The sequence below is a fragment of the Schistocerca cancellata genome, chromosome 4, assembly GCF_023864275.1.
Source record: "Schistocerca cancellata isolate TAMUIC-IGC-003103 chromosome 4, iqSchCanc2.1, whole genome shotgun sequence".
NCBI lineage: Eukaryota > Metazoa > Arthropoda > Insecta > Orthoptera > Acrididae > Schistocerca > Schistocerca cancellata.
In genome coordinates this window covers 160,715,799-160,741,975 of record NC_064629.1, presented here as the reverse complement: position 1 = coordinate 160,741,975, position 26,177 = coordinate 160,715,799, and the positions used below count along the sequence as shown (strand labels likewise).

Below are 26,177 nucleotides of genomic sequence, written 5' to 3'. Positions count from 1 at the left end.
CTGGAGTGCCTCAAGACAACACCAGAGACATTGTTTAGATGCTGGCTGAGCATTTTGCACAAACTACTGCCCATGCAAGCCAGGATCCGGTGTTTCATAGCTACCGTACGACTGTAGAGAGGGAAAAATTGGACTTTAGGTCCAACAGTTCTGAGGGCTACCTCTCCCCTTCCTCCATGTGGGAACTCGAATCGGCACTGACTGAAATTTATGACACTGTATCCGGTCACAACCACATCCGGTACTGCCTGCTTTGACATTTGCCAGCGGCGTCAAAGGAAATCCTCCTCGAATGTTTTAATCTAATATGGCAGACAGGCAACTTCCCCAACTCATGAAGTGAGTCAATTCTGATACCTCTCCTCAAACCAGGAAAGGACTGCTCACGTCCCAGTAGTTATCGGAACATCGCCGGAACAAGCTGTGTAGGAAAGACAGTGGAGTGAAAGGTTAACTGTCATCTGGTCTGGTTGTTAGAGACCATTCAACTTTTAGCTGCTCTCAGTGTGGGTTCTGAAGACTTTGGTCCACTGCTGACAGTCTGACCCTCCTAGAGGCGACTATTCAGCAGGCTTTCCTCTGGAAGCATCACTGTATTGGCATTTTCTTCAATATAAGTAACGCATACAATACTACTTGGAGACACTGTATTCTCATACAGCTGCATCAGTGGGGCTTCATGGCCACCTCCCAATCTTCATAAGGTCTTTCCTGTCTCAGCAGTTTTTTAGGACCGAGTTGGTGACACGCTGTCTGATTGATTTGAGCAGAAGAATGGTGTCCCACAGCACAGTGTTTTAAGTGTTACCCTCTGTGCCATAGCTATCAACAGTATCATGTCTACGGTAAGGAGTCCCGTACAGTGCTCCTTATCTGTGTAAGATTTTGCTGTTTTCTGTTCCCCCTCCAGTGTTGCAATGGCGAACCGTCAGTTGCAACTTCCAGTGTGGAGGTTAAAGGAGTGGGCTGCTAGGACGGGTTTTCGGTTTTCTGCAGATAAGTGTTTGTGTGTTCATTTTAATCATTCTCATTGTCTTCTTTATTTGCCTGCCTTGAATATGGGGGACAGCATCCTACATTTTAGTCATATAGTGCGGCTTCGAGGCCTCATTTTTGACTCCAGATTCTCAAGGTTGTCACACCTGTGAGGCCTGAAGGCACTGAACATCATCAAGTGCGTTAGCCACAGGTCTTGGGGAGCGGACAGGGTGAATTTCCTCCAGTTTTATTGGGCTTTTGTGTGTTCATGGCTGGACTACGTGAACGGTGTATGGGTCAGTGAGGCCCTCTAATTTACAAAATGGCTCTGAGCACTATGGGACTTAACTTCTGAGGTCATCAGTCCCCTAGAACTCAGAACTACTTAAACCTAACTAACCTAAGGACATCACACACATCCATGCCCTTGGCAGGATTCGAACCTGCAACCGTAGCGGTCGCGCAGCTCCAGACTGAAGCGCCTAGAACCACTCGGCCACCCCGGCCAGCTCTTATTTACAGGTCATTGATGCTGTCCACCATGAAGGAATTCAGCTGGCCATGGGCGCTTATTGGATCAGTCCTGTACTCAGCCTCTGTGCTGAGGTGGGGGAACTGCCACTTGCCCTCCAACACCAGTTCCTCATGGCGAGTCAGGCGTGTAAGTTCCTCACAGTTCCAACTTCATTCGCACACCATACTGTTGGCTGCCTGCTCTGGAGTGCCTTTTTCCAACCGTCCATGAGCCACAATGCCATTTGGGCAAGAATATCCAGGATGCCCTCCTCCAACTATGACTGGGGAAGGAGGTGTCTTTCTGCTGGGTACCAGGGCACATGGGAATTGTGGGGCAAGGGTGGATCGAACAGCCAAGGAGGTGTGTCATGATCCTCAGTTATTTCAGTGTGCTATCCCTCTACATGCTCTCACCTTGCTATTGAGGTATAAAGTCCTGTGGCGATGGGAAGACGAGTGGCTGGAAGTGACTGAGAACAACCTCTGTGTAATAAATCCCACAACTCGGCAGTGGAGTACTTTCTCCCAGCCACAGGACGAGATCCTTCTTACTCGTCTTCACACAGGCCACAGCCCCATGATGCATGGGTTCTTACTTCAGCAAGAACACCCTCCAATGTGTGGTGCCTGTGGCGTGCATATCACGATGCGCCACATTTTGTTGGACTGAATTTTATGTGCTGACTAATGGACTGCAGCAGATTTGCCAGCGGATCTGTAGTCTATTTTATGTAGTGATCAAATGAATGTGGATCGAGTTTTAAAGTTTTGTGAATTGTCCAACAATTTTAACAAGATTCTAGGGAGATGTTTTCAATATGTCATCAAGGTGTTTGGCTGACTCAAGGTTTTTGTAAGTGGTCAGCCAGTCACATCTCCCTGTGCTTTTCTCTTAGCTCGTCTGTGTTTGGTTTTAATTTCTTGATTAGCTATCTTCCCTCCTAACTGGTTTTAGTGCATGTGAGAGTGCATGTGAGATAGCGTGACTGTGTGGTCATTTCGAGTGCATGCATGTACAACAATTTTAGTTCATCACCACATTTGTTAGTTTTAATAAGGGAGCTGATGACCTAGCCATTGGGCACCCATACTATCCAAACACACACACACACCACTACTAGAACAGGCTCCTAACTCTGCATCTAGTGGCCCTATCCTGTCTCTAACTCATCCATGTCCCTGCACACTCTCAAAGGCAGCACACCACCTTCCCTCACCCCTACCCTGTTCTCTCTCCCCCTCCTACTCTATGCCTTCTCCTTACCTCCACCACCCACCCAGCATTGCTGTTCAAATCAGATGTAGCTGCAGTCCGCAGTCAGGTCACAACTGTTGGGGATAGTTGCTGTATGTGTGTGTGTGTGTGTGTGTGTGTGTGTGTGTGTGTGTGTGTGTGTGGGCAGCACCAGCAGTGGAAAATGTATGAAGCATGGCAGGGTGTCGAAAAAAAACGTGCAGTCATTGTCAGAATGAGGAAACAGAGTGATTTATCAGATGTCCAAAAGTGTATGATCATTGGCTTTTGGGCCAAGGGTGGTACCATTTCTAAAATGGATAATTTTGTAAACTGTTCACATGCCACCATACTTAAAGTATATCAAGCATGTCTAGATTCAAAGACAACTGTGGTGCACAACAGACCATAGATGATGGCTGAACAATGGCTATGGAGATGTGTACAGGTGAATAGACATGCAGCTGTTGAGCAACTGATTAGATTAGATTAGATTTACTTTTATTCCAATTGATCCGTAGTGAGGAGGTCCTCCAGGACGTGGAACATGTCAGAAAAACAACAATACATGAGAAATATTTACAACTAAAACAGATAAGCTACTGTACCATTCCGCAGGTCCCAAGTGGAATGATCGTCATTTTTTAATGAACACTAAGAGTTATTTTACAAATATTAATGCACTGAATTTAAAATAAAAAAGTTTTTTATTTATTTATAAGGTAATAAACATGTAATACAACTACTGTAATACTTATTTACAATGAACACATTACTGCACTGAAATGGTGCAGAAGTTAGATTACACACACACACACACGCACGCACGCACGCACACACACACACACACACACACACACACACACATACACACACAAATTTTCAATGAACACATTACTGCACTGAAATTGTGCAGAAGTTATGTTGTACTTATATACAAATCAGTTGGTTTTACTAAGAAATTCATCAATGGAGTAGAAGGAGTTGGCCACCAATAAATCCTTTAGGCTTCTCTTAAACTGAATTTCATTGGTTGTTAAGCTTTTTATGGCTGCTGACAAGTTATTGAAAATGTGTGTTCCTGAATAATGCACACCTTTTTGTACAAGACTAAGTGACTTTAAATCCTTGTGAAGATTATTCTTATTTCTAGTATTGATTCCATGAATTGAGCTCTTGGTTTGAAAAAGTGATATATTTTTAATGACAAATTTCATTAAGGAATAAATATATTGGGAAGCAGTAGTTAGTATCCCTAGTTCCCTAAACAGGCTTCTGCAGGATGTTCTTGAGTTCACACCACATATAACTCTTACTGCACGTTTTTGTGCCTGGAAAACTTTAGCTTGGCTTGATGAATTACCCCAAAAAATAATCCCATATGACATTATGGAATGAAAGTAAGCATAGTATGCCAGCTTTTTCATTTTTATATCCCCTATGTCTGACAAAATTCGCATTGCAAACAGAGATTTGTTAAGACGCTTCAGCAGTTCTGTGGTGTGCTCCTCCCAGTTGAATTTATTATCAAGCTGTAATCCCAAGAATTTAACACTGTCCACTTCTTCTTGTCATCATATGTTAGATGTATACTCTTGGGACACCCCTTACAAGTTCTGAACTGCATGTAGTGTGTTTTTTCAAAGTTTAGTGACAAAGAATTGGCTAGGAACCAGTGATTAATGTCCACAAATATTTTATTGGCTGATCTTTCTAAGACTACACTTGATTTGCTATTTATTGCAATGTTTGTATCATCAGCAAACAAAACAAACTTGGCATCTGGTAATGTTACTGATGAAAGGTCATTGATATACACAAGAAAAAGTAAGGGCCCCAAAATGGAACCTTGTGGGACCCCACACGTAATTACACTCCTGGAAATTGAAATAAGAACACCGTGAATTCATTGTCCCAGGAAGGGGAAACTTTCTGGGGTCAGATACATCACATGATCACACTGACAGAACCACAGGCACATAGACACAGGCAACAGAGCATGCACAATGTCGGCACTAGTACAGTGTATATCCACCTTTCGCAGCAATGCAGGCTGCTATTCTCCCATGGAGACGATCGTAGAGATGCTGGATGTAGTCCTGTGGAACGGCTTGCCATGCCATTTCCACCTGGCGCCTCAGTTGGACCAGCGTTCGTGCTGGACGTGCAGACCGCGTGAGACGACGCTTCATCCAGTCCCAAACATGCTCAATGGGGGACAGATCCGGAGATCTTGCTGGCCAGGGTAGTTGACTTACACCTTCTAGAGCACGTTGGGTGGTACGGGATACATGCGGACGTGCATTGTCCTGTTGGAACAGCAAGTTCCCTTGCCGGTCTAGGAATGGTAGAACGATGGGTTCAATGACGGTTTGGATGTACCGTGCACTATTCAGTGTCCCCTCGACGATCACCAGTGGTGTACGGCCAGTGTAGGAGATCGCTCCCCACACCATGATGCCGGGTGTTGGCCCTGTGTGCCTCGGTCGTATGCAGTCCTGATTGTGGCGCTCACCTGCACGGCGCCAAACACGCATACGACCATCATTGGCACCAAGGCAGAAGCGACTCTCATCGCTGAAGACGACACGTCTCCATTCGTCCCTCCATTCATGCCTGTCACAACACCACTGGAGGCGGGCTGCACGATGTTGGGGCGTGAGCGGAAGACGGCCTAACGGTGTGCGGGACCGTAGCCCAGCCTCATGGAGACGGTTGCGAATGGTCCTCGCCGATACCCCAGGAGCAACAGTGTCCCTAATTTGCTGGGAAGTGGCGGTGCGGTCCCCTACGGCACTGCGTAGGATCCTACGGTCTTGGCGTGCATCCGTGCGTCGCTGCGGTCCGGTCCCAGGTCGACAGGCACATGCACCTTCCGCCGACCACTGGCGACAACATCGATGTACTGTGGAGACCTCACGCCCCACGTGTTGAGCAATTCGGCGGTACATCCACCCGGCCTCCCGCATGCCCACTATACGCCCTCGCTCAAAGTCCGTCAACTGCACATACGGTTCACGTCCACGCTGTCGCGGCATGCTACCAGTGTTAAAGACTGCGATGGAGCTCCGTATGCCACGGCAAACTGGCTGACACTGACGGCGGCGGTGCACAAATGCTGCGCAGCTAGCGCCATTCGACGGCCAACACCGCGGTTCCTGGTGTGTCCGCTGTGCCGTGTGTGTGATCATTGCTTGTACAGCCCTCTCGCAGTGTCCGAAGCAAGTATGGTGGGTCTGACACACCTGTGTCAGTGTGTTCTTTTTTCCATTTCCAGGAGTGTAGTTCCCAGTTGGATGATGCCTGATACCTTGATACATGTCTCTTTCCTAATAACACCCTTTGTTTCCTACCAGAGATATAAGATTTGAACCATTTTGCAGCATTTCCCGTTACACTATAATATTCTAGTTTACTTAAAAGGATATTGTGATTTACACAGTCAAATGCCTTTGACAGATCACAAAATATACCAGTTGCCTGCAATTTTTTGTCTAATGAATTAAGCACATTTTCATTGTAAGTGTAGATAGCCTTCTCAATATCAGAACCTTTTAGAAATCCAAACTGTGACTTTCACAGTATTTTATTTGAAATAAGATGGTTATAAAGACGGCTGTACACTACTTTTTCGAAAATTTTTGAAAATGCTGGCAACAGTGAAATTGGACGGAAATTTGATGCTATTTCTTTATCTCCCTTTTTAAACAGTGGCTTAACTTCAGCATATTTCAGCCACTCAGGAAATATTCCACTGATAAACGACTGGTTACACAGATAGCTTAATATGTTACTTAGCTCAGAATCACATTCTTTAATTAACTTTGTTGATATTTCATCATACCCACTAGATGTTTTTGATTTTAAAGATTTTATGATGGACATTATTTCTGGTGGGGTAGTGAGGGTCAAATTCATATTATGGAAGTTACTTCGTTTGTCTGGTCTAAGGTAATCCATAGCAGCATCTACCGAACCTGACAACCCCATCTAACAGTTATAAAATGTTTGTTAAAAAGTTCTGCAACACTATACACATCTGTCACCAATATATCATTTACTCTTAGTGCTATTTGTTACTCTTCATGTCTGGTTCTACCGGTCTCATCCTTCACTATATCCCATATTGTCTTTATTTTGTTATCTGATATGACTATCTTTTCCTTGTAATATATTTGCTTTGACATCGGTATTACAGTCTGTAATATTTTGCAGTATTTCTTATAATGTGCTATAGCATCAACATTGGAAATGTTTCGGATTGACAGATACAGTTTTCTTTTTCTTTTACAAGATACCCCTATTCCTCGAGTAATCCATGGCTTCTTTGTAGACTTTGCTCTAACCTTGGTAAGTTTTGGGGGAAAGCAGTGATTGAATAAGGTAAGCACTTTATTAGCAAAAATGTTATATTTTTCATTCATGCCATGAGCGCTGTAAACATCAGTCCAGTCAATGTCTCTGAGGAGTGTCCTAAAATAATCAATTTTTGGCTTACTGATTACCCCCTTGAGCTCAGATTTAACACATTTTATATCCTGTTCAGTATTAACATTTAACAGAAGGAACTGCATGTCATGGTCTGAGAGGCCATTGACTATTGGTTTTGTAATATAATTTTGTTCATTGGACTTTTCTATAAAGATATTATCAATGGCTGTTTGTGAGCAAGTGGCTATCTTAGTGGGGAACTTTACAGTGGGAATTAAGTTGAATGATAGTGTTACTAACTCAAATAAGTTCTTATTCGGAGAGTCTTTAAGGAAATCTACATCGAAATCACCAGCAACCACTATTTCTTTGTTTTTGGTTGTTAAATGGGCCAGTACAGCTTCAAGGTGGTTTACAAACAGATTAAAGTTACCTGCAGGTGCTCGATATACACATAATATTATGAAGGATTTTTTGTGAAATTCTAATTCTGTTGCACATGCTGTTCTAGGCAAAATTTATGAATGTCTATGTTCTTAAATTTATGATAGTTCCTGATGAATGTGGCAACTCCTCCTTTCTCCATTTCTGATCTACAAAAGTGAGATGCTAACCTAAACCCTGTAACACTTAAAAGTTCTATACCAGTGGTCACATGATGTTCAAAGAGGCAGATTATGTCAGCTGGGTTTGAAGACTCTAATTCATATATGCAGATAGTTAATTCATTAATTTTATTTCTCAGTCCTCGAATATTTTGATGCAATAAAGATATCTGACATTTCACATTGACTGAGTTAAAATTGGGTGGAGTTAAAATATCTGCTGACAGTTGAAAATTCTTAACCAATGGCTGTTTATGCTGATGTAATAAGCTGGAATTATGTTTTTTGATTTCTTTCTCAAACTGAAGGTTTGTCTCAGTTCTAACCTCTCTTAAAATTTGCTTTCTTTCTGTCCTCACTACCCTAAAAAAGGGTCTTTTCTGAATCCTATAACCACTGGTATTTTACCACTCATGACAGTGCCTCCCCCCTTTAACTTTCCTGCTATTTCCCCAGCCAATTTACCCTTCCCCTTCCTGTTGAGGTGAAGGCCATGCCTAGTATAATCCCACCTACTGAGAGAATGAACATGAACCACACCAATGTGTGACTCCGCACCCGACATGAGCAGCCGTTCCAGCTCCAAATTAACTCTCTTGACAGAAGAGTTCAAATGAGGTCGGTCATGATGCCCAAGAACAGATACAAACTCAACACTTGTATGCTTCGATGCTGATGCAATCTTCGCCAGGTCACACTCTATACTGTACCCAGGATCTCTGTTAATACTGTTACCTGCCCCACCCACTATAACCACGGTGTCTTCCTTAGTGAAATCTTAGCAAAGTGATCCTAAATCCTCTGTCACCTGCTCCTGACCAGCACTAGGTTTAAAAAAATTGGTGACCTGGTATTCTGATCCTAGTTCATCCTGCAAAAGTTGGCCAACACCTCTTCCATGGGAACTACCTAACAACAACACTTTCTTTCTCTTTACTGATTTCCCTACATTCTTACTTTTCAATTTGCTGCTGAAAGTTTGTTGTGCCCTGTCTACACCTGCAACTGCTTGAGGCTCACCAGATTCTAACTGAAGCAACAGGTCAAATCTATTTTCCACATTCACCATAAAGCTGTCAGACAAAGTTCTAGGACTGTTCCTCCTGTTGCCTGTTCCCACTTCCCACCTCTCTTTACCCTTCTCCCTCCTTAACCTGTCAAGATCTCCCCTGGCCTTGTCTAACTCAGCCTGAAGGGCGGCAATTTTCCCCTCCTGTTCTAGTATCTTCCTATCTCTACTACAAATCCTACAAAACCACTGATGAGTCTCATTTAGTTTCCCTATTCCCATGCCACTACAGTCACCCACATGTAAAAAACTACAGCACCCATCACACCAAAGCCCCGACCTAACAATTCTATGGCAAGTCAAGCACATTTCACTCATGATAAACGTAATACTTTATTAAGAATAAGTCTGTTAAATTACAGATAAACACGAAAATATGGTTACACAAATTTGGCCTATACGCAACTGTGTGGAAACAAAAACAAAAGTGCAAAGTTTCTGAAACAACAAGTTAAACTTTACGCTACTTTCCGGCAATGCTAGTTAAATAATGAAGAGGTACGCTAAGTTAAGTTGCTGGAGAGAGCAAGGAACAACTAAACGAAATTCTATAGATTTGCTGCAGCAGAACGTAAACAGAAAATACGACTTTACGGTCTTTTCGCGTTTTCTGCTATATTACGTAAATAAAAATGAAACCTTTAATGGTACACTTAAACGGCACACCAATACACCTATTTACCACGTAATCAGTACTAATCTATATGTTTTATAATCTAAAATGACTTATCTTTACGATAACACCAAAACTCGCGCTAGTCGCCTGGCTGACCGGCAGATGAACCTAGATAAACCAAGGGGCTACCAATAGTTACTTCTTAATGACCATTCAGCAAACCTTGCTGCATATAGGCCTCCACAGCAGGTGTGTGGCTCATTCATGCTTGATAATGACTGGTCATCGGCGACGAAGGCCGGAATTTGCATGCCAGTACCTCAACTAGAAGTCCACTGAATGGTGACAGGTGGCCTTTTCAGATGAATCACGTTTTATGCTCCATAGGCTAGATGGCTGTTAGAATGTACAACATGAAATGTCTGAATGCAAACACCCTGCAAGAATCGTCAGAATAGGAAAATTTTCTTGGCATTCTCAGAGTGACCATGTCAACCCCTAAATTCAGTTTGCTTTTCCTTGGCACGATGGCAACACCAGCAGGACAGAGCGATGTGTCGCACAGCTTGCAGTGTATACACGTCATTCAAAGAACATCAGAATCTCTCTCTTCCCTTATCCCAACACGTGCATATTCCCATACCTCAACTGTTCCATACTTTTTTCCCAGGTTTTTTTACGTAGTTGTTTGCGCGTGTTTTTACATATTTGCACCTATTTGTGCGTATTCTTGCGTATTTTGCACATCTTTACGTATTTGTGTATGACTGTGTGTATTTTCACACGCCTTTTTCTGTTATCCAGCCTCCCTCACAACCACCTAATCCCTTCAGTTTCCCATTTCCTACGTCATTACCCCGTTTCTTCAACGTCATCCCTTCCACAATGAACAGCAGATCGATCTTTCTGTATCGTTTCAGAAAAATTCCCTTTCCCTGGTTAAAACCCAGTCCCAAACCCTGTTCCTTAAACGATGCCTAAACCATATTATCCTCCCCCCTCCCCATCAAACGGCCTAACCATACAAATTCCTTTCTCTTGATGCCAGCTCTTCTTTCATAATGACATTTACATTTTCAGAGTCCACCAGTTCTTGTCCTTCACAAACCTGGTGCTACAGAAACATATCTCCATGGCACAGGCATCCCAGAACCACCTCTACTACCTCCACAAGATAGTGGTACTGTGCAGTCCCTACTATGTACACCATATCTCTGAAACTGAATCCCTTTCTCTATAGCACCTGGAAGAGCATTCCAGACACCAACTACATAAGTTATCCAACCTGCTGACATCCTGCTGCCGCTTTGAGCACCACTATCCAACTCATGTCCTACCCACAGTGTTCCTCATCATCAACCCCTCATAGCATCCAGAAACTGACTAGCTGACCTCTTCAGCTTCCCACGTCCCCCAAATCTCCCTACCAACACTCCACTAAATCTGGAGCCAGAAAAATTCTGGAAAGCTGTTGATAACCTTACCATCAAAATCTGAAGCCCCATGGAAGTTTCAGTCCTATCCAGAGGCCTCACTTTCAGCCTACATCCAAATTTAACCACATAGAACTTGTGAAAGACATACTGTCATTCTCCTAATCCTTGCAATGGAAACACTCCCTCCAGCGAAACCAAGCCTAATCCCAATATTGGATCTTGTCTGTCTTAGCTCAAGCCACCATCCAATCATGATCCTCCCTCCACCCTTCCACCTAATCACCCCCTGGTCATTTTCCACAAATTCCTTACATCCAATCTGGTCTCACCATCCTTCCCCAATACCTTCCTAAGAACACTAGCCTTTCAGTTAAAGAAATGACAGCTCTACACATCCTCAAAACAGATCCTCACCTAATCATCCTATCTGCAGACACAGGTTCCGCCACTGTCACTATTAATCACAGTGACTACCTGGCAGAAGATCTCTGCCAATCGTATGACTCCTACACGTTTAAACTCTGCCATGTTGATTCCATCCCAGAAATTCAAAAATGGCTCTGAGCACTATGGGACTTAACTGCTGAGGTCATCAGTCCCCTAGAACTTAGAACTACTTAAACCTAACTAACCTAAGGACATCACACACATCCATGCCCAAGGCAGGATTTGAACCTGCGACCGTAGTGGTCGCCCGGTTCCAGACTTTAGCGCCTAGAACCACTAGGCCACTCCGGCTGGCCCCATCCCAGAAATTCAACATAACCTGCAACCCATACTTAAAGCCTTAGATGCTCAACAGAACCTCTCCCATGAATCCATTTTCCTTTTCACCTCTATGATAGCCCACACACTCGCTTTCTACAAGCTACCTAAAACCAACCAAACTAACATTCCTGGACACCGCAACAATAGGTGGTTACTGTGCTCCCACTGAAAGAATTTTGGTCTTCATTTATCAGCACCTCCAACCAAGTGCCAAAAATCTAGCCCCCCAAGGGCAAAGATACCAACCAAATCTTTCACTGACTCTCCACCATCCCCACTCTTTTATTTCATGGACACTTACTCATCACTGTTGACACCACTTACCTATACACAAATATCCCTCATGCCCATGATCTTACCACTATTGGACATTACCTCCCCCAACATCTTTCAGATCCCAAACCCACTACCTCATTCGTGATACACCTTAGTAACTTTATACTAACATACAATTACATTTCCTTTGAAGGAAAGGTATACAAACAAATCTGTGGCACAGCCATGGGCACCCACATGGCACCATCCTATGTGAACCTGTTTATGGGCCATCTAGAGGAAATCTTCCTAGCCTCCCAAAACCCCAAAACTCTAGTGTGGTTCAGGTTCATTGATGATATCTTCATGATCTGGACTCAAGGTCAAGACACCATATCCTCATTCCTTCACAAACTTAATCCCTTCTCTCCCAGCTTCTTCACCAGTCCTCCTAAACCCTGTGTGCCACATTCCTGGATGTTGCCCTCCGCATCTCTGATAGCCCCATCCACACCCCTGTGCACATTAAACCCACCAGCCTCCAACAGTACTTGCACTTCGACCACTGCTGTCCGTTTCACACAAAAACCTCCCTCCCATACAGCCTGGCCACCTGGGGGCAGCATATCTGCAATAACAAGAACACCCTTGCCCAGTACGCTGTAGGTCTCACAAAGGCTTTCACAGACAGGCAATCTACCCCAGACCTAGTTTTCAAACAGATTTCCCCTTTCCATATCCCCAAGCACCTTCATTCTTCCCCCACCCCAAAGAACCAGCTACAAAGGAGTGCTTCCTTTCTCAATCAGTACCACTCCAGACTGGAACATCTAAACCACATTTTTTGTCAGGGCTTTGATTGTGTATGTGCCCTGAAATGAGAGACATCCTACCCAAGATTCTTCCCACCACTCCCAAAGTGATGTTCCATGGCTCACCAACTCTATGACACCCTAGTCGATCCCTATGCCACTCCCAATCCCAGCCCCTTGCCACAGGGATTATATCCTTGTGGAAGACCCAGGTGAAAGACTTACCCAATCACCCACTAAGCACTTCCTGTTCCAGTCTTGTCACAGGCTTGTCCTCCACCATCAAGGGCTGAGCCACCCAAAAGCAGCCACACCCTATACCAGCTCAGCTGCAATCGTTGCACACCTTTTTGTATTGCTATGATTACAAACCAGCTGTCCACCAGAATTAATGGCCACTGCCAGACTGTGTCCAAGAGCAGAGTGGACCACCCTATGGCCAAGATGCAGCTGAAAATAACACGCTTGATTTCAATGGCTGCTCCACAAACTGGGCCATCTGTATCCTCCTGTCCACCACCTGCTTTCCTGAACTGCACAGATGATAGTTACCCTTAAAACACATTCTTTGCTTCTGAGATTAGCCTGGCCTCAACCTACAATAACTTAAGGGCCAACACCCTCCACCCAATAGTTTCTGCCCCCTCTGTCCTATCACCTACTCTCAGTTTACTTCCTCTCACCCTTACTGTGCATCACTCTCTGCCAACACACCCAGCAGTCTTTTTCCCTCTCTGCTCCTTTTCTTTTCCATTCCCCCCCCCCCCCCCCCCCAAAGAATTCTAATCTCTTCTTGCTCCACCAGACAGCACTCTTCTCTCCCACCATTCATACTCTGCTATCCCTCCCCTTCATGGCTTCACTCCAGATTCCTGCTTTCATTCAATACAACAGTTGCAATGTGGCCAGAGCAGTTAGAGATAGTGGTCTTGTGTGCTTGAGGTATGCCTGCTTGTGCAAATATGTGGGTGTGTGTGTTTTCTTTTTTTTCTGAGAAAGGCTTTGACTGAAACCTCAGTGTGTAACAGTTCTTTCAGTATGCCTGTCTGCAACTCAATGTGTCATCTTTATGGTGAGGAGCACTCTATATGTACTTTTCATAATACAGTTTTTATCCCATCCTGGAGTTTCTATTGTTTGTAATTATAAATAAAATAATCTCTGGCTGCAGCAATGATTTTAAAAAGTTATTAGGTGATCGATTTTGGAACAGCCAATCCCTTCTTGAGATGTATCCTAGGTATACATTTAATCAGTGTTAGGTATTATTTTCCAGATCACAGCTGGATGTCAGCCACATAGAAAGTGTGAAAGCTCCACTTCCACCTCCATACCACCACACAACATTATACCTCATAGACTGGCAAGAGACTCGCCGTGTACACTTCTAAGCTGCTATTATCTAACACTTCAAAGGAAGCATTTTAACTTTACATAGACCACTATTATTTGTCTATACAGGGTGAACATCCATAAAACTGACAAACTCCAGGAACAGATTCCTGAGTGGAAATGGTGGAAAAAGTTCTTATGAACATGCATCCAGAAATGAGACAGTGTGTGTGCAACAAGAACTAATCATCCTGGAACATGGTACAGTGCATCCACCTCACAACAGATGTTCAAAGTGGCTTTCGTGGGATGCAATGCACACATTCACCTGTTGCATCATACTTTGGCATTCACCATGCTTGTGGGCCACTTGCCTCGAGCTTGTACTAGGGTTCGTTTGTCTCAATACCCTGCACAACACGGTCCTCCAAATATGGTGTATGCATGATCCACAGCCTCCCTGCGTGTTTGATCTGTCTGAAAGTGCCCGTGGTCACATAAATGCCCAAACAGGGCTTGAAGTGTTGAGTGCTATTGACAAGGGATTTCAAACTGATTCTGTATTTCTAGATTTCCAGAAGGCTTTTGACATTCTACAACACAAGTGTCTTGTAGTGAAATTGCATGCTAATGGAATATTGTCTCAGTTATGTAACTGGATTCACGATTTCCTGTCTGAGAGGTCACAGTTCGTAGTAATTAATGCCAAGTCAAAGAGTAAAACAGAAATGACTTCTGGTGTTCCCCAAGGTAGTGTTATAGGCTCTTTGCTGTTCCTTATCTATATAAATGATTTAGGAGAGAATCTGAGCAGCTGTCTTAGGTTGTTTGCAGATGACGTTGCAATTTATCGACTAGTAAATCCATCAGAAGGTCAACACAAATTGCAAAACGATTTAGAAAAGATATCTGTTTGGTGCAAAAATTGTAAATTGACCCTAAATAATGAAAAGTGTGAGGTCATCGACATGAGTGCTAAAAAGAATCCATTAAACTTTGGTTACATAATAAATCGGTCAAATTTAAAGCTCATAAATTCAACTAAATACCTAGGAATTACAATTACGGTTAACTTAAATTGTAAGGAACACACAGAAAATGTTGTAGGAAAGGCTAAACAAAGGCTGTGTGGTATTAGCAAGACACTTAGATAATGTAACAGAGCTACTAAAGAGACTGCCTACACTACACTTGTCTGTCCTCTTTAAGAATACTGCTGCACAATTTGGGATCCTTACCAGATAGGATCGACAGAGTACATTGAAAAACTTCAAGGAAAATAAGCATGTTTTGTATTATCACGAAATAGGGAGACAGTGTCACTGAAATGATACGGGATTTGGGGTGGACATCATTAAAACAAATGCATTTTTCATTGCAGTGGAATCTTCTCATGACATTTCAATCACAAACTTTCTCCTCTGAATGCAAAAATGTTTTGTGGATACAAACCTACATAGGGAGAAATGATCATCATAATAAAATAAGGAAAATCAGAGCTCGCATGGAAAGATATAGGCGTTTTTTTCTGCATGCTGTACGAGTTTGGAATAGTAGAGAATTATTGTGAAATTGGTTTGATGAACCCTCTGCCAGGCACTTAAATGTGATTTATCTGGTGTCTGTGAGGGTACTTGTTTTACTTCAGGGTACTGCTTCTTGACAGTTTCCATCTGCTTGACCATACTGAAACACCATCTTGGCTTCTCTACATGAATAATTGACCGTTCTGCTCCTTACAGTATGTGGTGTAAATCACACAACCTGCAACACACAAGGAACACGTCATGTGGCCAGAGGAACTCCCATTCATCCACACCATCTACCGTGCCAACAATGTATTTCTGCACACATGTTAATAGCACCTGTTTTCCTCCATTTAGTCATGAATCCATCCCTGTTTGTCAGCTTTATTAAGGTTCACCCTGTATACTGTCAATGTTAGAAGCTATCTGATACATATATCGTTGGAGATAGTAAGACTGAATATTTCTTTACTCGCGTAAGTTGTAGGAGTGGCTAATGAGGTATTCTTTTACTTTGTGTTTAAATATTTGTGGGTTTTAAATTTCCTGCCTGATACCCTCCTGGAGACTTTTGCCCCAGTGTATAATACTCCATTTTGAATCCTAGAGAGATACATCTAGTCCTTATAAAAATTATTTCTACTTCAGGTATTGCAGTTGTAAACAGCTGTGTTCATTCTAAGTTCACTCTTGTTATTAACCACAAACACGATAAGGGAGTGTATGTATTGTCATGTAAGTGGAAGAATCCATCGGTCCCTGAAGAGGCTTCTACAAGGTGTCCAGTTACCAACATTACATTGTATTCTTACTATGTGCCTCTGTAGAGTAAATAGTATTTTTTTCACCTTAGCTGCAATGTCCCTCAAGATTATAGCATGTGACAGTACTGAAAATGTGCTAACAATTGTGTTTGCAGGTCAACACATTGGGAGAGATTTCAGAGTGCAAAGCAGGCCGAACTGAGCTTCTTCATTTAACTTATCCACATATTGTTTCCACCACGGTTTATTATCCATGTGGGTACCGATGAACTTCACTCTTGAAGTCTCTCCCAGTGTGTGTCCACTGATCTTTGCTTCTGGTATCTGTGTTTGCTGTGTACTCAGACGTATTTCAACCTCATACAAATACACTTGTCCAGAATTAAAACAATCAACATCTTTCTTATGTGCTGCAAGAACTTTGCATATATACTTCATTTTTTTAGCTCTACTCTTGTACTTGTGTCAAAATTTGGTACTGTGTGATATTTAGTGCTGTAAATCACATTGATAAATATTTGTGCCTGAATGGCAGTTTATTTTAAATCCCTTATTCAATCTTATTCAATATTTTGATTCTATTGTAATTCATGAAGTTTTCTCAAGGAAAGACATATACTGTCTGTTTTCAGGCATGCAGCCAATAATTATTATTCCCCCCTTCTGCTATCTGGGCTGAAACCATTCCAGCCAATGCCAAGACAAGTCATTAATTGATTTGTCAATTATACTATCATAGAAAGAAATAATGACGTGTCAACTCTGTGCCCAAAAGCTGGCTATTCCTTTGGTCTATGAGGACATGCTGAAAAGTAATGCCTCTGAACTTTTCATGTGAAAATACATTAAGGTTTTTAAGTAAATCAATTGCTATTAACCCCCTACATCTTTAGTCTTCATATCTACATATTTATTTCTCAACAGTCATTCTTGCAACAAACATATTTCTCCCACTGAGAGACCAGTTTGTTGGTACCGTCACTATAGAATGTTTCACTTTGTTGGTAGAGCCACAACCTCACCTTTGCTTGCACTGCTTCCATCATCATCAAAGTGAAGTCATTGAAGGTGTTCTTTAAGTTTTGGAAAATTGGATAGAGCAGTCAAGTTAAGACCATATAGAGGACGATCGATAACAGTGAACCCAAGGTCTTGGACTGTTGTAGATGTCGCATTGCTTGTGTGTGTTCTGGCACTTTCATGCTGAAGGAGAGAGTGCTCCATGTGTGGATGAACTAGTCGAAACTCAATTACAGCTCGCTGTTTCCCATGTAGCAACAGTTAACGTTCCACACTGCTGTCTTACACATTACAATTTGGAGCCCTTCTAGTCGTAGAAGGCTGCAAATATGTAGAAATGCTGAATAAAGATGTAGAGTGTTAACAACAATCATTTTATTTAAGAAAGCTTTTAGAGTTTCAGATAAAAAATTCAGAGTCATTTCTTTTCTGTACATTTATTTTTCTTGCATTTATTGCCTGCATTTTCTTCTTCTGTTCTTCAAAAGAAAGTGATGTAAACACCTTTTTATCCCATTTGTGGCATGTTTTTGCTGATTTTTCAGTAAAAAATTTAATGTTCAGTACTTATCATAAGCAATCTTTTTCATTTGCAGTTTTGTTAATTATAACTTTTCTTCCAGGTTGATGAACTTATAGAAAAAGAAATACAAAAATGCTGTCTTACGGGAATTTCAATAATCGAGCAAAGTCTGGTAGAACTAAATGATGCTATTGCCAAAATGGGAGATTACAAAAAACAGTAAGTTATATACCTATACTGAAATCAAAGATATTGGTTCATTTGTGTTCTTACTTCTATATTATTTACCTATGTTAACTGAATTTGTGCCAGAATAGAATTCAATTACAGATATGTTTACTGTGAGCTGTTGCTTTAACCAATGAAATGGCCTGGGCACACCTCCATTTCAGTGTATCTGATGTTTCCCTCTTACAACTTCAAAACCCAGACGTTTATTCACTACCTGTGTGGGAATAGCGCCATTAACAAAACGGGTTTGTTGGTGCAGCTGTACTGTACTGCAGACCGAGGGGTGTAAATATTAATGGAAACATAAATATATTTGTTTGAAGGATTTGTTCCTCTACTCCTACAGTCCATTAGCTATGACTATTTAATAATGTTATTGGTGAAATTAAACACCATACATGTTTCAAGGTTAATAGCTTTAGAAATTTCATTGAGGATGGACTGTATGTAGAAGTAATCCTTCATTTGAGGTACACCACATCTTATGCAGCTCTTGCGTAGTATGTTCAGTCCATGCTAGTGACTAGATGTTTACATGCAACCATAACAAAACAGTGTACTTATGTTGCAAAAACATGTAATTTTAAATTATTAGTATGTGTCTGTTGGATTATTCATTAACTGATCACATTTCCTTGACCAAGGCATACAGTAACAATGTGAACCAGCTGTTACAATCTAAAAAAAGTAATAACTGTTGTTAAATTGCAATAAATGGTGTGATTAAGTGCCAGATGATGAATCCAAAACTCTGGAGTTTGATTCTTAGCCAGTCCTAAGATTTTAACCCATCATCCATCACTTCTTTCACCTCCAGCAATGTTTGTTGAAGTGGAAAATAAGTTGCACTCTAGTTTAGAATCCAAAATCAACTGTAGGTCCCCCTATAACAGATCAGGTAAGTCAGGTCAGAGGAAGGCATTGGCATACCACCCCCAATAAGACCATACCTAGTAAATTACACTGAAACCTCTAACCACACTATCTCTGTTTTCATTTTTATGCTTTTTATTTCAAGTGATATCCCTCTTGAAATTCTAACTTTCAAAGTGCAAGGATGCCTGAGTCACAGGTTAACTCAAAGCCCACTGATCAGTAATGCTTATGCTCGTGCAGGGAAGTCATGATAGGAACCAATGGCGAGGTGAAACATGTAAATATAGAGGCTAAACAATGTGTTAGACTGGATTCCACCATAGCAGATACGTGTGAACCAATTGGTGATTCTGAATTGGTAACATGATTCAGGACTTGTTTGCCACAAAAAATGAGCACATGGAAAGGCCTTGGTTTCGTTTGCTCATTTCGTTCTCAATTGTCACTCCTAGCGGCCACAGCTCAGCCCACTGCTGTTGTTGTGTGGCTGAGCATCCTATGAAACACCCACGTCAACATAAGTCATTTTATCAGAGCTGCCACCGCAGATATTTATTGGCAGTGTAGGATCCTATTCCAAAATACCTCCCCAGCTGCTCCCAGACCAGAGAACTTCCACAGTTCTCTCCAGTCTGGCTCCACTGTAACTACAATTTTCATTCGTAAATGAGTTGAATCTAAACTGTTTCCCAAGTTGTTTCGACAAACTGGTTCCATTTCTGCCCTGAAGAGATAAATGCCTGTAATTTAGCCTCTACAGTTTATGGGTGGTTAACTATAATGTTGTAATAGCTTGTAGCAATGAACCTACCTGCTAATGTTCAGACTACTAGAATGTACCATTCTTATCTTACCAACAGAGCTTCACCACCTAAAAGAATCCTGAGATTTATTTAACATCTACTGTGGCTGAAAGAGATTATTGTATGCTATTAGTTGCATTGTAAGAGACTACTGCAAACGTGTGCCACTTATCATGAACTGAAAATATGTGGGGCATGTAGGAATTCAGCTTCCTCTTGTTAGGACTCATCCACTCCTGCCTCTACCAATCTGTGGTTTATAAAAGCACTCTTTTGTTTCACCAACTGCGACATGGTCGCGTATACAAACATTGATCCAATACTGTCAAATGTTTTTTATTCCAGTCTTTGATCACAATATGAATTCTTTAGACGATGACCAGTTTCAGTCTGTAATGACCATCCTGAGATCTTTTTTACATCATGTCCTAAAGTGATAAGGCCATAATGGCATCATCAAAACACATAAATATAATCATCATAGCATCATCATATAGATCTAAAATAAGGTGTAGAATAGGCCGCATCATCCACACAGTCATTATTGCAACTCGCAACTCACTTTAGGACATGGTGTAAAAAAGATCTGAGGATGGTCATTACAGACTGAAACCGGTCATTGTCTAAAGAATTCATATTGTGATCAAAGACTGGAATAAAAAACATTTGCACTCTTTTGTTCAAACCAGCCTCCAGTTTGATGACTGATTTACATTTACTTGTGAATATCTAAGCTTAAATTATCACAAATACCACTACTTCAGAGAAAAAAAGTATGTGCTTTCTCCATTATGTCAAACATTAAGTGGCTAATGTCTTCCCTGCTGCTAGCTAACTTCTACCTGGCAACTCCAATATTTGTCAGTTTGTGTCACAACTGTTTACAGTTGTTTGTTTGTGTCGAGACGGCCTCGACTGACATCTCTGCCCAAACTCTTTGCCTCTGAATGTGTCTGCTTGTGTCTGTATATGTGTGGATGGATATGTGGGTGTGTGCGAGTGTATACCAGTCCTTTTTTCCCCTTACCCTCTCCCTTAAAACCCACATCCTTTCGTCTTTCCCTCTCCTTCCCTCTTTCCTGACGAAGCAACCGTTGGTTGCGAAAGCTAGAATTTTGTGTGTATGTTTGTGTTTGTTTGTGTGTCTATCGACGTGCCAGCGCTTTCGTTTGGTAAGTCACATCATCTTTGTTTTTAGATATATTTTTCCCACGTGGAATGATTCCCTCTATATATATATATATATATATATATATATATATATATATATATATATATTTTTTTTTTTTTTTTTTTCAGACAAATCCATTTTGGAGGTGGGAAAAGAAACAGTATATATATATATATATATATAATCACGTTGAAGTGTTGGTTAAGTTGATCCTGTGGTGAACTTGGGTTGGTAGACGGCAACACAACTATATATATATATATATATATATATATATATATATATATATATATATATATATATAATAGAAGGAAACATTCCACGTAGGAAAAATATACCCAAAAACAAAGATGATGTGACTTACCAAATGAAAGTGCTGGCAGGTCGACAGACACACAAATGAACACAAACATACACACAAAATTAAAGCTTTCACAACAAACTGTTGCCTCATCAGGAAAGAGGGAAGGAGAGGGAAAGACGAAAGGATGTGGGTTTTAAGGAAGAGGGTAAGGAGTCATTCCAGTCCCGGGAGCGGAAAGACTTACCTTAGGGGGAAAAAAGGACGGATATACACTCGCGCACACACACACACACATATCCATCCACACATATACAGACACAAGCAGACATATTTGGTCTTTAAATATATATGCTTAAAACCCACATCCTTTCGTCTTTCCCTCTCCTTCCCTCTTTCCTGATGAGGCAACAGTTTGTTGCGAAAGCTTTAATTTTGTGTGTATGTTTGTGTTCGTTTGTGTGTCTGTCGACCTGCCAGCACTTTCATTTGGTAAGTCACATCATCTTTGTTTTTGGGTGTATATATATATATATATATAGAGAGAGAGAGAGAGAGAGAGAGAGAGAGAGAGAGAGAGAATATAGTACCATTGTATGCAAAGTAGGAGTGAAAAACTGTTATGAAGAATCTGATGTCAGTTACATTTGTGTCAGTTACATTTGTGAAAGCTTCTTGAGCTCTCAAATCTGTTCAGGCTCAAAAATCCAGCCTCAGGTAATTCTATGGGTCATGAAAGACTTCTTGTTTGACTACTGTAAGACGTACTTTAAACGAGGATAGGCCATGTGTAGCTAAACTTTGTCATGTGGCCCTCTCCTGTATTGAGTATTTTTATAAATTGTTTCTAGAATTGTGTGAAATAGCAATTTTTGAACATAGGGTATTGTATTGACTTTCAACAAAATAGGAAACACACATGACTGATTTTCAAGAGAGACGTTGAACTCATTTTGGAAGAAATGCCCTTGCATCTTTTTTTTTTTTACCCTGTTTTTACTTATTTACCCACAAAAATGTGAGATTGCTTTATAAATACAGTCACTTCTTTCCATCTTTTCATGCATGCATCTAAACTCTCTTAACTATTAATTTTGTGTAGTTTTTTTTTCTTTTTTTGCAACATCTCTCAATATAAATCAGTATGGATGGAATGACTACAAGGAAAAAATCCAGCTAGAGGTGCTCCTCTATCCAAAAAGTTAAATATACTCAGTTTTGCATAATTACTTTGAGTTTTGTAATTTCTTTATTGTTGTGTGTCATCCCACTGGTTGTCTCACACTCCCAGTTGGTATCAAGACCTACACAGGTTTCACTATCGATCATTGTAGCCCCAGTGTTCTATCACAGTACACACTAGGTACAGATGGGATTTGGAATCAATGTGACCATTTTCAACTTGCATTTAAGTGTAGCAGTAGTGCATGCAAGGTCTGGTGAATTGTACCTTATCTTGCAGACAATAGAGGAAATGGCAGAGCTGCGTGTTATAAAAAAAAATAATTTCCCTTCCATTTTTGGTTATATTTGTCTTTATCCTTGAGTTAAACCACATGCATCAATGTAAATTTACTAAGTAGGTTGCACTGCAGACAAAATATTTATATACATGCATAAATGAAATCACCAGTTACTGCTTTTTACTACACTGTAATTATATACTATATCTCAGATACCTGTGCAAAACATTGGTGTATTTTTCATTTCTCATTTTGCTATGTACCACCTGGCTTGCATTTATGAATTAGATTTTTGTCTTACCTTCAGGAGACCCTGTGTTTAAAACTTTCCCACTTCCTTTTACAAGAGGAAATCTATTTCTATAAATTTGTGAGAGTTTCACATTATTATTATTATTTCTTCTTTCTTTGCTAAATGAGAAGCTGAATGTAGGAATAGCTATATAAGGTGAAATGAAATATAGTATACCCATGATGATCCAGGTAACAGACAACCCAAGACCGCAGAGATAACAGAAAAATATAGGTTATCATAAAATATACATTTTTACCAAAAATTGCTGTTTACTGCATTCACAAAGCATGCTACACATCACATGAAAAGCCCTTTGCATTACTTATATGTTACTTGCTTGTTACAAAACTAGATGTGTTGCACAATATTTCGTGTCATTCACCTTCAGCTTACTTTTGAGAGCTACACATCCAGTTTTTTCTTTTTCTACTTTTTTGATCACCTCATGTTTGCTGTCTTTCTCTATTGAACACACTTGTTCACTATATCCACATCACTCATCTTAGAGTTGCCATAATCCAAGGACGAAAATCAAGAACAAAATTCGGTGATTATAAAGATGTGGTTAAAACACGGATATCATAACACTACATACCAGTATCATTACTGCTACAAAAGGGGCTCAGTATGGTGCCCATCTGTGTCCACAAGAGCCTGTAAGTGCAGGATTGCATTCTGCACAGCAGAACAAAGCATGTCCGTAGGTATGCGAGCTACCTCTCTTGATATGCTGTGCTCCAGATCAGCACATGTGAATGTTCCCCTGGTAAACCCTGTGCTTCAAATAGCCCCAAAACCAGAAATCACAGGGAGTGAGATCAGGTGTTTGTGCCGGCCAAGCATTTGGAAACTATCAGCTAATAATGCAATTGTTTCCAAATATTTTTCGGAGAAGCAAGTGAACTTCATGAGCAATGTGCGGTGGACCGCCATCTTGCGCAAAAGCGGTAGAATTCAATGCATCTCTCTCCTGTAGGGTGGTTATGACATGCTGCTGAAGGATATCGCAGTAATGCTGGCCAGCCACACTGCATATCTTTGGTCCTTGACTGTGAAAAACAGAATGGGCCCATGATGAATGTAGCTGTGAACCCACACCATACAGTGACATATTTGCCATAGAGAGGAACTTCATACATAGTGACCGGAGGTGAAGATCCCCACACTCAGCAATTGTGTGAGTTCACCTCACCCATCAGAGAAAAATGAGCTTCGTCTGTCCATAGGATGGTCCAGGGCCAGCCCTCATAAACTCCAATCCTTGTGGGAAATTGAAGAGTGAAGTCAACACGTCGTTGTGCATCCTGTGGTGCAAGCTGCTGTATGATATGGGTCTTGTACGAACAGCATTTGAGAATGGTTCAAAGAACCTTCCGTACAGTGGGCCACGGGATGTTCAACTGTCGTGACACAGCACTCCACAGCTTGATGATTGGGAATTGCATGCAGCTGTAGTAGCCACCAGAAAGATCGCGGGAGGCGCACATTGGCACGGCGCGTCATGGACAGTAGTTGCCGCAAGTAGAGTCCCGTCCACCAGAGGGCACGCGAGAATTCGGACGCGCCCTCTGCCGGCGTAACAACAACAACAACTCCGGCAGGACAGGCAGAGCGCAGTCAGTCAACATCGGGCATGCCTAGGACACAGTCCCGGTCTACGCTAAGTGAAGTGCGACGTAACGTGAACAGTGTTACTACACAATTGGCGACGAGTAGGGTCGTTCTTTCGCGTGTTGCGTCGTTGTTCCGGTTTCGCAGTTTCTCCACGGCATGGAGGATTTGGTGCGGGTTTTGGTTGCGCAGCAGACGGAGCTCATGGCCACCATGAAACAAGTGCTTCCGGCGTTGCTCTCACCGCCGTCTGCTCCGGCGCCGTTCCCTCCTCCCTTTCCCCCGTATGACGAGACGGCGGAGGATTGGGACGCATATGAACATCGCCTTCGGCAGCATTTCCAGGCGTTTCATGTTGCCGATGCGGAGGTATGTCGTGCTCTCTTCTTGTCTTGGATATCTCCCTCGCTGTATCAAGTTTTGCGGCAGCTGGCGCCGTTGCAGGAACCCTCGTCCTTGTCTTTTGACGCATTGTGTTCATTGCTGTCTTCATATTATCGCCGCCGCACGCATGTTGTGGCGGCTAGGGTCGAGTTCTATCAATGCAAGAAACAGCCCCATCAGTCTTACCGGGCGTGGGCCGCAACCCTGCACGGTCTTAGTCGCAAGTGTCATTTTGTCACGGAGCAGTCGCGGGAGTCGTATGCCCATGTTATGGTACGCGACGTCATTGTTCGTTCGGCCCCTGATAGGGAGGTCCGGCAACGGGCCCTGCAGTTAGAAGACCCTTCCCTCGAAGAAGTCCTGTCCATTGCTCAATCGTATGAAGTCTCTCACGCAGCAGGTCAACAGCTGGAAGCGTGGTGCGACGTCGCGGAGGTTCAGGTCGGCGCGGCCGCGTCCACTGTGTCCGGGGTGGACGACGTGCGAGCGGTACAATCCGGCCGTTATGGCCGCTCCCGCGCGGCGCGTAAACAGAATTCCGGCCGCCGGCCCCTGTTGCCGTCCTGTGCGTCGTGCTATATACATCACGATCGGTCAAAGTGCCCCCAGCGTTGGGCCGTTTGTCGCAAATGTCATAAAAACGGTCACATTGCTAAAGTTTGCCGCTCAGCCTCAAAGGAATCGAAGGAAGCAAGTACAGAGGACATGGACGTTGACATTCAGGAAGTTTCATCGGGCCAGGCTCCCGACGCATCGGCACGCAAACTCTTTATCGAGGTGTCAGTTCGGTCGCGCCGGTTACACCTGCAAGTAGATACGGGCGCGGCAGTTTCGTTGTTGAATGCACAAACGTATTCCGACCTTGGATCGCCCCCGTTGGCGCCAGTTTACCGGCGTCTACGCGTTATGGTAAACAGTTCATTCCCCTACTGGGTCAATTCACTACCGACGTGACTTACAAATCAGTCACTCGGCCTATTACTTTTATTGTTGTCAGTGATGCGAGCTCCGCTAACCTTTTTGGCCTGGATGCCTTTCAAGCTTTCGGTTTTTCTATCGCTGACACCATACAGTTGGTCTCCGAAGACGTTCCCTATCACTCATTAGAATCTTTGATCTCAGACTTTCCAGACATTTTTGAGGAGGGCCTGGGGCGT

The 26,177-nt window shown here is 42.3% G+C and overlaps 1 protein-coding gene across 3 annotated transcripts in view; it reads left to right on the top strand.

Moving 5' to 3' along the window:
* LOC126183292 (uncharacterized) overlaps positions 1-26,177 on the top strand; it is a 151,729-nt gene that overhangs the window by 67,949 nt on the left and 57,603 nt on the right. For 2 of the 3 annotated variants that reach the window (XM_049925131.1, XM_049925129.1), the window contains exon 4: positions 17,986-18,104. In XM_049925131.1, coding sequence (XP_049781088.1) covers positions 17,986-18,104 — 119 coding nt within the window. Of the gene's footprint in view, positions 1-17,985; positions 18,105-18,215; positions 18,840-26,177 lie in introns of those variants that run through there. The other variant, XM_049925130.1, reaches the window with a different exon arrangement.